This window comes from Triturus cristatus, chromosome 4_2, assembly GCF_964204655.1.
Source record: "Triturus cristatus chromosome 4_2, aTriCri1.1, whole genome shotgun sequence".
Classification (NCBI taxonomy): domain Eukaryota; kingdom Metazoa; phylum Chordata; class Amphibia; order Caudata; family Salamandridae; genus Triturus; species Triturus cristatus.
This window is the reverse complement of record NC_140586.1, coordinates 416260932-416273978: the sequence shown is the minus strand read 5'-3', so window position 1 is coordinate 416273978 and position 13047 is coordinate 416260932. Positions and strand designations below refer to the sequence as shown.

Sequence of the window (13047 nt, the reverse complement as noted above, 5' to 3'; positions counted from 1 at the left end):
CTGGGGTGGGGGTACGACTGGAACGTACTGGGGTGTAGGTAGACGGGGCTATGACACGTACTGGGGTGGGGGTACGACTGGAACATACTGGTGTGTAGGTACACGGGGGCTATGACACGTACTGGGGTGGGGGTACGACTGGAACATACTGGTGTGTAGGTACACAGGGGCTATGACACGTACTGGGGTGGGGGTACGACTGGTACGTACTGGTGTGTAGGTACACGGGGGCAATGACACGTACTGGGGTGGGGGTACGACTGGAACGTACTGGGGTGTAGGTACACGGGGGGGTACGACACGTACTGGGGTGGGGGTACGACTGGAACGTACTGGGGTGTAGGTACACGGGGGGGTACGACACGTACTGGGGTGGGGGTACGACTGGAACGTACTGGTGTGTAGGTACACGGGGGCTATGACACGTACAGGGGTGGGGGTGGGGCTCGAACGTACTGGTGTGTAGGTACACGGGGGCTATGACATGTACTGGGGTGGGGGTACGACTGGAACGTACTGGTGTGTAGGTACACGGGGGCTAGGACACGTACTGGGGTGGGGGTACGACTGGAACGTACTGGGGTGTTGGTAGACGGGGCTATGACACGTACTGGGGTGGGGGTACGACTGGAACGTACTGGTGTGTAGGTACACGGGGGCTATGACACGTACTGGGGTGGGGGTACGACTGGAACGTACTGGTGTGTAGGTACACGGGGGCTATGACACGTACTGGGGTGGGGGTACGACTGGTACGTACTGGTGTGTAGGTACACGGGGGCTATGACACGTACTGGGGTGGGGGTACGACTGGAACGTACTGGGGTGTAGGTACACGGGGGGGTACGACACGTACTGGGGTGGGGGTACGACTGGAACGTACTGGGGTGTAGGTACACGGGGGCGTACGACACGTACTGGGGTGGGGGTACGACTGGAACGTACTGGTGTGTAGGTACACGGGGGCTATGACACGTACAGGGGTGGGGGTGGGGCTTGAACGTACTGGTGTGTAGGTACACGGGGGCTATGACACGTACTGGGGTGGGGGTACGACTGGAACGTACTGGTGTGTAGGTACACGGGGGCTAGGACACGTACTGGGGTGGGGGTACGACTGGAACGTACTGGGGTGTAGGTAGACGGGGCTATGACACGTACTGGGGTGGGGGTACGACTGGAACGTACTGGTGTGTAGGTACACGGGGGCTATGACACGTACTGGGGTGGGGGTACGACTGGAACGTACTGGGGTGTACCTAAACGGGTGGGGGTATACATATATGGGGGGTACGTGTCGGACGTACGGGGGCTGGGGGGGGTGTTGGGCGCGTATGCGGGCACATGTCTCCATGGTTGCTATCGGTGTTCGGTGCGGACGGTGTTTTTTCCATACGGTTGTACGCTCGGACGCACGGGATGGATCGTGATTCCTCGGTCGGACTTGGCTTTTCACGTTTGTAAGGTAAATCGTCCGAGGACGTGTCGGACACATTTTCCGACCCGAGGACGTGTGGGGAATGATTCCCAGTGCGGTTCGTATGGACTTTTTACCATGCGAATCGTGATTGCCAGTTCGTACGGCACTTGTACGATTCGTACGGTAAAAAGACCAGATACGAGTCGCACGGGGGAATTTTTTACAGGATCGTGATTGGCACCCAGGTCTCCAAGTAAACAAGATAGGGTTACATTTCCAACTGGAGAACAACACATCTATTTCACAGTAGCTAAGGTGTTTTTGTACCATACTAACATGGTCAAGTCCTATGGAGCAGAAGTCCAATCATCATTTTTATGTGGTGTCACTTGCACCTTCACCAGTTAGTTTCTAAAATTTCTTTCTGGCGCTTGAGACATTTGGGGCTTTTGACATTTCTCCAACACATTTCTTTACAAGGAACCCTGATTCCAGAAATCTATGCCAAGCAGTACAGAAATTCAGTCTCTGTGCACATATTTCTATACCGTGGACAACTTTGGAACAACACTCTAGACTCTTGTACTGACCTCCTACTGATCCAGTGTCATTGCGTCTGAGGAACTAAAAAATCACTGGGTTGCCAAAGAACAAATGTGGCAAAGAAAAGAAGGCGGACAAAACAGAACCCATACAATAAAAATCAGACATGTAATATTGACCACAGGAATTGAGCGGGACAAGTCATATTTAACATGGAGAATGACAATCCTATAATATCAAGTAAAAATCTAAGCTTGTGCATACACTTGCATTTTTATGTCAAAGACTCTGAGGTGATGCGTGTGTTGAACAATCACAGAGACAAAATTCTCTTTGTTAGCATTCTAAAAACTTTAAGAATGCATTTGTGTTGTGGATATGAGAAACTGAATATCTAAATAATTTAAACTAGACTTACAACCAGAGTTACCCGATCTATAGATTAGACCGAGGAATTCAAAACAATTCCTAAAATATTGCTAATAAATGCCGGCCTTGAAGTGAAACACTCTCCAGAACAACATGACATCATCAAGGTAGAAGTCGGTTCTGTTTTTGGGGTGTTTGAAACCTGTTTCTCTTCTGATATCGCAACTGCGCTTGACACCTTCTGCCACCATATTTTAAAATCTATTGAAACACACCTTGTGGCAGAGGTGGAGACAGGACACTTACCTAGCAGGAGTCCACGCTATGTTCCGAGCAATTCGGTTTAAACTATACTTCATTTGAGCACATGGCAGATTTCCCCATGCTCTATCAATTTCTTCATCATCTCTCAAATATACCGTAAACCAGCATACAACCCTGACTTCACTGAAGAAATACCTGACATTGTTGACCCAAGGTCTTCCTCACAGAGTAAAGCTCTTGTGTGACTTCAACTCTGGGTATGCTCACCAAGCAACAACATGCCTCACAAATGGTCGTAAATGTGAAGGCCCTATCTGATTTCAGCATCCACTCTCTTGGCCGGCACAGTTTGGACCTTAGTGTAACCCTGCAGAATCAACACTGCAGACCCAAACGTCAACCACAAATTTGGAGTAACCAGGCCCTAACACATTTTCCATTATGTATGGGTGCGACCACACTTTAATAAAACCTTACCATACAGTTAACTCTAATCTGCTACGGCTTCTACTTCCCATATAAAGGGAAGGGAACACCCACAAACTTTGTGGGTGAGGGGGTTAGGGGAAGTTTTTTCATCACAGGGAAATATTTTCTCTGTGGAGAATTTTTTTTATTTTGCCTGCTGCAGCACCAGGAGGACCCTGCAGCCAACATTGCAACCAGAACTCCCTAGTAGGGAAGTTGCTTTGAAGTGCTGTCAGGGGTCTGTCCAACGTATCTACCTTAATGCATTTAAATAGGTTGCCTGACACCTCGCAGTGCTTCTAAAAGCAACTTTCTTTTAATTGTTTCCCCCACACAATAGCAGATCAGCATTAATTCTGCTCAATTGGCAAAAAATATCCTCGGTTTCTCTTTACTTGCAGGGATTTTGCTCAGCTGTAATTAGGAAGCAGTGGAAGATCCCCAAAGTGGGACAGTCAGAGAAACAAATGATGCTGCTACTTGAGACTTAAAAGCAAATGAACCACGCCATTTTGTGACTTCTGTAGATTTTGAATCCGGCATACAGTGTGCATATCTAATGTAGATAACACAACAGCCATAATTGCCTGAACCTAGTTTGAGACGCTACAAAATTTAAGGACCTATTTTTCTTTGGAGATGAAAAAAGCCTGCAGTGACAACGTTTGAAGAGTCTGTGGCTATGGTGAGTTGAGTTTCAAAGGTTCCTACCAAATTCTTTTATTTTATTCACTATAGTTGGGGAAACACTCACTTACTTTGACTAGATATTTATTGGCCATGTGATGGTGGAGTGTTTGGGGTCATATTTTTAGAATCATATTTTTAGGTAGTTAGGCCCCATCCATTGGCCTTTTGCCAAAAGACACAATGATAGGCGTTCTTTGCCCTCTACAGATGTGAGTGGTAGTGGAACTTGATTTAAAAGCTTTGTCTAAGAACTGGACTGAAATTGACCATAAATACAGAAGCTTCATAAGGGGGAGTCATTTATATTTTATTAAAAAGTTGGGTGATAGAGCCCCATAGCACATGACACTTGCAACCATGTTTGAAATGTGAGAGTTAACATTTCTGGGACTCTAATCCTCAAAATAAGCTGGTAACTGGAAGATGTTGAATGCCACTAAGACAGCTTACTACAATAGGACTCCAATACTGCCATCATCCACTCAATTCTAAGAAAGTATGGCAGTGGAACCACTTGAGTGACCCTACGGTGAGAACTTCTATACGTGAAGTGGCACTGTGTGACTGGTTACCAAGAACGAATCTTGATTGCACAGCTACGTTACAAAGCCTTGTGTTCTGGAGAACTACTCTGGTGCAAGGAAAAAGTGCTTTCAGAAAATAATCCATTGAAAAGTCCATTAGCTCTTTCCTTTGAGAGCAGAACTAATAAAGGAGAGGTGGATGAAAAGCATACAATTCAAACGAGAATTGTTGAAATAAATGAGACTTGAAAGGATTGGGAAAGGATTCATACGAAATGTGCAGATAAACTGCCCTGGATGGGTCCTGAAGATGTGTTTCTTTTGTGCAGGAAAACCAACCACACATGAATCATGAATGGATAAAACAGCTGGCATCTTCCAACATAACAATCTCATTAATTCAGATTTTGGCCATTTTGGTTAGGCCGTGCTTCTTGGAAGTGAGCAGTCTAGTAGGCCACCATATGTCTGGACCAAAGTGCCCTACTATCTATAAAAGGTGGGCAGATGCAAAGCCACGCCCTACTACTACTGTTGATTTTTACCATAGTACCTATCTTAGTCTTAAGTGAGTTTATATTTGCTGCTATTTTCTATCTTTGAGACTTTTTAACTGCTTTTGAATCTGTTGGTTTGTTGGGGGGCTGGGGAAGGTGTGGTCGGTTTTGTTTTGATTGTCCTGGTGGAGCATTTTTACTCTGTTAGGATCACGGTGCATATCAGCCATTTTAGCTAGGCTGTGCTACTTTGAAGTCAGCGGTCTGGTGGGCCGCCATATGCCTGAACCTAACTGCCCTACTAACTGTAAAAAGCAGGCCAATGCACGGACGCCCCTTACTACTACTGGTGATTTTCATCATAGAACCTATCTTAGTCTTAGTGTGTTTTTATTGTTTGCTATTTTGTTATCTTCAAGAGTTTTTAACTCCTTATGACTCTGTTGGTTTGTTGGGGGGGTGTTAGAAATAGTATTTATGGTTGGTTAGGGCTTGTGCCCAAGCCAGGAAGAAACCACCTCTCTAGTCAGGGCAAGGGAGTTACACGCCGAAGATAACCCCAGCTAACAACCTTGGTAGCTTGGCACGAGCAGTCAGGCTTATCCCAGAGGCTGTGTGTAAAGCATTTGCGCAACATACACACACAGCAGCAACACACTAGGCACACTACAAAAGAAACTCCACACAAGGTTATATAAAAAATAGCCTTTGTATTATCCAAAACACATTAGATCATAACCACTCATATACACTGTGCCAACTGGCACCAGGTAGTTAACTGGGGATTATATACATGACAGTGTCAATCGGGCCACAGTCAGAACCACCACAAAGCACAAATAGCAAAACTAACACAACCAGTAACTACTGGTAAAATAATGAACTCAGCATTATCCCTAGCAATATAAACGTATTATGTCTGCATCACTTTGGGCAAGAACATCATAGCATAACATTTGCATTAGGCATCACCACATTAGGCAATAACATTATAAGCATAAACACATTATGCAAACTCACATTCGTAATGCACCACAGTAACCCTAACACGGTGCATCCATCCTCTTTGCACTCCGACCAGTACACAAAAATGACAAAACATGACCCCAGGCCAACTGGCCTTTCTCTGGGGCGCAATGTCCTTTGTCCCAAATGTCAGGGCGTAAAGATAGGACCTTCCACTGGCCCTTTGGCTGCCTTGGCAGCAAGAACAACGTGCGTAATGCACTGGGGCATGACTCACCCCTTCCTCAGCAAGAAAAGAACATGCCCCCGTGTTGCAGCTGCCCGCCCTTCTGCGGTGCTGCTGAGGAATCGCCTTTGGCACTGCAGTGCCCCCTAAGCCCCCACTGGGACTCTAGAAACAAAATCGCCCCCACGTTGCAGCTGCCCGTAGTCAGGGCGGTGCAGCTGGGCACAATTCAGCTTCGGCACCACTGTGCCACTAAAGCACCTCTCTGGGACTTCAATACAACGTGCCCCTGGTTGCAGCTGCCCGTAGTCAGGGCGGTGCAGCTGTAGGCGGCCACAAGTACTCACAGAGTGCCTTGTTGGTCCCGCTCACGGGACCTCCTTGGTCAGCGCAATCGGACCCCGCAGGCACCAACCGTGTGCCTTTAAAGCCCACAGTCACCAGGGTTGTCGCTCTCCTGGTCTGCCCCGGTCTCCTTCTGGGGGCGGCACACGGGCCTCTCCTCCACTGCGGGTGGATGATAATTCAGTTTTTAATCATCTCACGTCTCGACTATTGCAATAATCTGGATTTGGGCGCAACTAAGCAGATAAAACAATAGGCTGCAGATTGTTCCGAATGCAGCAGCGAATTTACGTTTTCATCTGCCTAAATTAAGCGCTGTTTCTGAAGCTGCTTGGTAAACTTCATTGGCTCCAAACAGAGAAATGTATTTAGTTCGAAGCCTTATGCTCAGTCTTTTGGATTGTGTACAAGCAGAGGTTGGCATTCCTGGTGCAGTCGTACAAATGTGCAAGGGCCCTCCAACCAGCTCAATTGAATTTGGCTGTGACACCTTGTACCAAAAGGATCAGGTTGGGAGGTCGCTCTTTTCGAGCAATGACTCCGGTTCTATGAAACAACCTGCCTTTACATTTATGTAATACTCCGAATCATCTTTGTGTTAGAAAGCAACGGAAGACCTGGCTGTTGGTAGCTTAGGTCCTTTTGTTCTGACTCTGTGATGAATCATCATGGTGTAGCAGCCGAGCGATGGGAAGCCCCGCTCTGGGGCAGCTGTGTGCTATGTAAGTCAGTATAACAAAACATAACATTTAAAAAACCTTAAATTTCACACAGAACCCTTCACAACATTATATTGCACCATGGGTTGCATCTCAAGTTAATGTATGTGCATCACATCTTTCCCGAAATCTTGTTCTTTCATCATTGCAAGTACATCTCACTTACCACTCTCAGAAGGTCCATATCCCAGAAATAGATAAAATGCTTCTTGGTTGACAGCTCTTGCTTGTGTTGAAATGTTATTTCGTGAAGTGAAAGAGCATTTGATGACACCATTGGTATAGGATGTTGATTTGTACTCCACAGAGTTACCCTGAAGCAACAGATATTATTTGTTACCTTTAGACATAAACAACTATGTAAGTCTGTGTTGTATAACCAGTTTATTGCCTAGTGGATAGAGAAATTAAGTATTATGCACATGAGGACTAAAAGAATAATTTATTAGAATGCTACTAATTGCATTATAGGACCCTTATTTCCTATGTACCTTTTATTTCACACATCTTCATCATGTAGGTAAATATATGTGTGTGATAACAATACTTTTAAAAATGTCAATAAATCCCATATAAAAAAACAGTAGGAATTATTGGGGGAGACGTCAGATTGAGATGCCAGCTGTGAATTGTGTTACCTCTGGCATTGCTATATGTTAATACAACTTTCTAGTTTTCCCTCCTATCTCTTATGGCGTACTAACTATAGGCGGATGCTTACAGATGTAGACCAAGGGCTGTGCTCAATGCTGCATTTGTGGCTAGACTGATGATGTTCAAGCACCTTGCTCAATCATAAGTTTTGGACTCACCCGTGACACTGATATATGTTTTCCCTTTGAATTGTACCTTTTCACTACCTAACCCCTAACGTTTTCCTTGCCTCAACCTCCCACAGCATGTGGCCTATGGCCAGATGCACACCATTTCTGATCAGGTGTGGCGCGGAAGGAAACCAGAGATTTAAAAAAAATGGTGAGGTCACCTTCACGCTAGACTGAATGTGCAGCACCATTGTTTTCTATGGCATTGGTATGTTCCGTTTCTTATCGTTGATGTAAACTTGTCCCAGTCAACTCTTAACACATGTTTAGCCTAAGATGCAACTATCAATCAATTAAACATTTGTAGAGCGTGCTACTCATCCGTGAGGGTCTCAAGGCGCTGAGGGGAGGGGGGGTGCAGCTACTGCTCGATCAGCCAGGTCTTGAGAAGTCTCCTGAAGGTCAGCAGGTCCTGGGTCTGACGCAGCTGTGTGGGGAGGGTGTTTCAAGTCTTGGCGGCGAGGTAGGATAAGGATCTGCTGCCGGTGGAGGTCCTGTGGATGCGTGGGACGGTGGCGAGGGCGAGGTCGGCGGAGCGAAGCTGGTGGTTAGGGGTGTAGAAGGTGAGACATTTGTTGAGGTATGCTGGTCCGGCGTTGTGGAGTACTTTGTGGGCGTGGGTGAGGAGCTTGAAGGTGATCCTCTTGTTGACTGGGAGTCAGTGCAGGTCTTTCAGGTGGGCAGAGATGTGGGTGTGGCGGGGTATGTCAAGGATGAGGCGTGCAGAGGTGTTCTGTATGCGTTGGAGTCTCTTTTGGAGTTTGGCTGTGGTTCCTGCGTAGAGGGTGTTGCCGTAGTCCATTCTGCTGCTGACGAGGGCCTGTGTTACCATCCTACTGGTTCTGGTGGGGATCCATCTGTAGAGCTTGCGGAGCATGCGATGGGTGTTGAAGCAGGAGGAGGAGACTGCATTGACTTGCTGGGTCATTGAGAGCGATGAGTCCAGGATGACCCCCAGGTGGCGTGCATGGTAGGTGGGTGTGGGTGCGGCTCCCAGGGCGGCAGGCCACCAGGAGTTGTCCCAGGCGGACGGGGTGGATCCGAGGATGAGGACTTCTGTCTTGTCCGAGTTAAGTTTCAGGAAGCTGGTTTGCATCTAGCTGGCGACGGCCTTCATTCCTTGTGGAGGTTGGTTTTGGCGGTGGCGGGGTTTTTGGTGAGTGAGAGGATCAGTTGAGTGTCGTCGGCATAGGAGTCGATGCTGAGGTTGTGCGAGCGGACAATGTTGGCGAGTGGTGCCATGTAGACGTTGAAACGGGTGGGGCTGAGTGATGAACCTTGGGGTATACCGCAGATGATCTTGGTGGCTTCGGAGCGGAATGGGGGAGGCAGACCCTCTGGGTTCTGTTGGTGAGAAAGGAGGTGGTCCAGTCCAGGGCTTTGTCGTGTATTCCTGCGTCGTGAAGGCAGGTGCGTAGGATGTGGTGTCAGACGGTGTTGAATGCGGCCCAGGAGGATGAAGGCCGCGGTTTCGCCGTTGTCCAGCAGGGCAACTATGACTGAAATAAATTCTTCTGGGTCCTCCAGCTAGAAACTCAGGGTCACCCATTGTTGGATCTATGAGAAGTTTGCGAATTGACTCACATTCTCAAATATGCAGAACCTCAGATAAAAAGAAAATAAGTAATTTGCCATTATGAACCTTGGGCAATTGCTGGGAAAAGTGTAAACAACACTACACATCTTAAAGCTATTTGAAAGACAATTCAAGTGTGCAAAATGTATTTGCACTAGTGTGTTCAGGAATAGTGCTAATACCTTCTGGGCATTAAGATAGACGCAAAATGGTTTGCACATGGACACCTTTCTATGATATGGTAGGTTGAATCTAAGAAAGCGAAAAATTCCTTAGAAAGGAAATGGCAAGTGAATTTTACAGTACAAGGATTGATGACTTATGAAGCCGCATGCAGATTACATTAGCTTCCCAACCCTTAAGGCCCTCATTATGAGTGTATATTTAAAGCACCTCTGAGCAGATTATTTCAGAGCTTATGGCCAATAAATATCAGGAATGTGGCCCTGGACAAATATCAGGGTTGACCTGCCTATATTTACCGCAAAACTCAGAATTGCGAGGTGTGCAGTACCAGGAGCACTGATTGCAAATAACCTGGCTGCTACTCATTAGGGCATAAGGGTCATCTGGGCACTCGAACCAGAAGCCACACACATTGAAGTGTCTTCACTAGGGGTGGGTGGAATTTGCGAAATCCACTTTCGCAAATTATCGCGAAAATGTTAAAAATTATCGCAAACACGCGGAAATATCGCGAAGATGCGGAAGTTTTTTTCCCGCATGTTCGCGAGATTTTCTGCATGGTTGCGGCTTGCCAACTTACCCATGTGGTTGCTCGCGGGCGCGGCCATCTTGTTTTCGGCTGTCTCGCGGTGCATGATCGCGAGAAGAAAGACGTGATCGCGCGACGCATGACGTCACTGCGGGCGCGAACTGTCGCGAAACAGCGGAAATGGCTAAAAACAATACAACATCTCATGGAGAACGCGACCGGATCAAGAAAACTTGTCGGCGAACGCAGGGATTCAGGTAAGGCGATCGCGCACGCGTGAGAATGTATTATTTTACAGCACGAGCAAGAAACAAATTATCGGCAAGCTGCGGAATGCGGAAATTTTGACATTTTTGCGCTCTCCGCGGAACGCGAAAATGTCAAATTATCGCAATTTCAGCGAATGGAACGAAATTTTCGCCCAGGCCTAGTCTTCACTCCCTTACCTCCATCGTCTGAGAAGTAGTCCACTATGGGGCCGCTAAACCCTCAGGAATACACAACAACACGCACCAAGCTTAGCTATTCAGAAACATGGTACTTGTCCAGGGCCCTGTATAGCCTGATAGGGCTGGTAATCTGAGTAGGAGGGAGGGCATGCCACACATGCAAACACATATTGACCCATCTCCATGCACACTCACTCATGCCTATCCATTCACAAGTCCGCACACATAAACCCACCATTCACAAGTACACACACATGTACACACCCATTCACAGCATGCATGCACAAATCACATACATTCTTATATTTACACACACACACACACACACACACACCTGGCATTATAAAAACAAATACCGGGCTGTAGTGATGATCTTGGATGGCTGGCCGGCATCCTTGGTGGTTCCTGGAGGAATGGCCATGCCACCTCCTCTCATTGGCTGACCTCGTTATCAGTAAGCCAATGAGTTTAGGCGGCAGTTCCTAACTCGTCACAGAGTGGGATGCGGTCAGTGGACTGGTGACCCGAACCTAGTCTGTGATGAGGCATCACTGATGGACAGTCGGCCCTGGGCATTTCAGGGCTTAAAACTGAAACGCCGAGGTCCATGTCCATCTGTGATATGCCTCCATCTAATGAGGAGGAGGACCTCTAAGAGCTTTGGACAGGGTGAGTGAGTCACACCCTCAGGGCTGTGAGATTTACAGACCAGCTCTGGTCAAGCTGCCAGGCGCCTGTGCATTTAGAGCATGTATAGGCCTCCCGCCTGACCCGAACATGAAGAGTGTCTGTCAGGCTGACCTGTGCTCAGCCTGACCGACACTGTTCATGTTTGCAAAAAGTTAGGATGGGGATGGAGCCCCTCCACCCTTAACAATGGGCCGGTACAGCGTATAGCTGAACCCCTCTGAAAACCGATATGTCACCCCTTTGCGGACCATCTATGTCCTTAAGTAAAAGGAATTGGTTGAGGTTTATGACTAAAAAAGCTCCATGCTGATAACATATGGTTCTTCTCAAATAATAATGCCTCATTAACAGGCCTACAAACATGGCCATACACATTGTTGTAATTGTGAGCTAGAAATCGAAACAGTTGAAAGACAAATCACCTAGGAATTGGCCTCCTGAATTTTTCAATCAATTCACAATGATAAATGAATAATTGCTGCCTTCCTTACATATGGTTTACAAGTTCTACCAGCAGAAAGATGTTCTTGTAGGATATCTTTATGCAGGGCTGGCGCAGCCTTAAGTCAAGGAAAGACAACCTTAAAGCACCAACTAAAAAACAAAGAAGAGCCTGAAAATTGCTTTTTCTTAGTGACTGGTGTTCCTCTCCGTAGAGTATCTGTTCTGTAAGGGTTGGGCTGGAACAGATAATAGGCCAGGGCACAAAAATAAAAGTGGCCCTCATTAGGGAAGCTGATAGCTACGAAAGTGACCCACATTTACAAATTGGGGCAGTTTTGAACTTTTAAAGACATGCCGCATAGGTGTTTTGTAAGGTATGGGAGAATGCATGCATGTGCGCTTGATGCTCGCAAATCGTGCAGTAATATTAAGGAAATCAACACCAGACATCGGCCCACCAGACCATAAAACAGGACCACAAACAGCCAAAAAATACGTTTACACTCTAACCTGTCAGAGCAGCCCTTCAGGTGCTGCCAGATTGCCCTATTGGCCTGTCCGGCCCTGTGCATAACCACCACGAGGAGACATTAATTTAAGTATTGGGTATGAATTAGACCCTGTAGCAATAAGATGGACTTAACTTGTAAGTTACTCGCACTGAGTGCTGCTGCTAATTTTCTTGTTTTAAAACTTGATTGTGTGTGCTTTTAAACTTGTTTGTGCTCCCTGAATCGTTTTAAAAAAAACTTACCCGCACTTTTGACTCTTGTATACTTTGTCCTGTGCTAAAATCGTTGCTTCCGCATCACAGAGAGTGTGGAGCGCTGATTGGCTGCTTAGGGCCAATCAGATGCGACGGGTGGTGCCTGTTCCGGCCCACCGTACATTTAAATCGCACCAGATGCGGACACCGGGCGCGCCGCTGGCACGCCGCCGGCGCGCCTAAGGCAAGCCCGTCTGCGCCCTCCGCACCGGGACGCTGCCAGTTGCCAGCCACCTTGTTCAAATCTCTAACGATAGGTCAACTTATACACGATCTGAGCTTTGTCCCTTAATATAAACTGCCTTAGCTGTTTAAAGCATATTTGGTCACCTTTGTCAGATTCATATCAGTGTGAACAATGTTCTCTTAATTTTAGGAGTGTCGGGAGTGGTATTTCTCTCTTTGGTTCAACTGAACTAAGGATTTTTAGTTTAAATTGTCGCTCCCTCGCAAAACACCATGCAGAGATATTCGAACTACTCACAGACGAATCACCTGCTGGAATTTTTCTGACTGAGACCTGCCTAACACAGGACTCTGGTGCAGAAGGCT

The 13047-nt window shown here is 47.0% G+C and overlaps 1 protein-coding gene across 2 annotated transcripts in view; it reads right to left on the bottom strand.

Annotated features, from left to right (window-relative positions):
* The window catches only part of LOC146834490 (ferric reductase 1-like), a 439656-nt gene that overhangs the window by 182128 nt on the left and 244481 nt on the right, over positions 1–13047 (bottom strand). For both annotated transcript variants that reach the window (XR_014960631.1, XM_085601878.1), the window contains exon 10: positions 7198–7345. Coding sequence is in view for 1 of the 2 variants with exons in the window: in XM_085601878.1 (XP_085458004.1) it covers positions 7198–7345 (148 nt within the window). In the remaining variant the exon portion in view is untranslated. The remainder of the gene's footprint in view (positions 1–7197; positions 7346–13047) is intronic.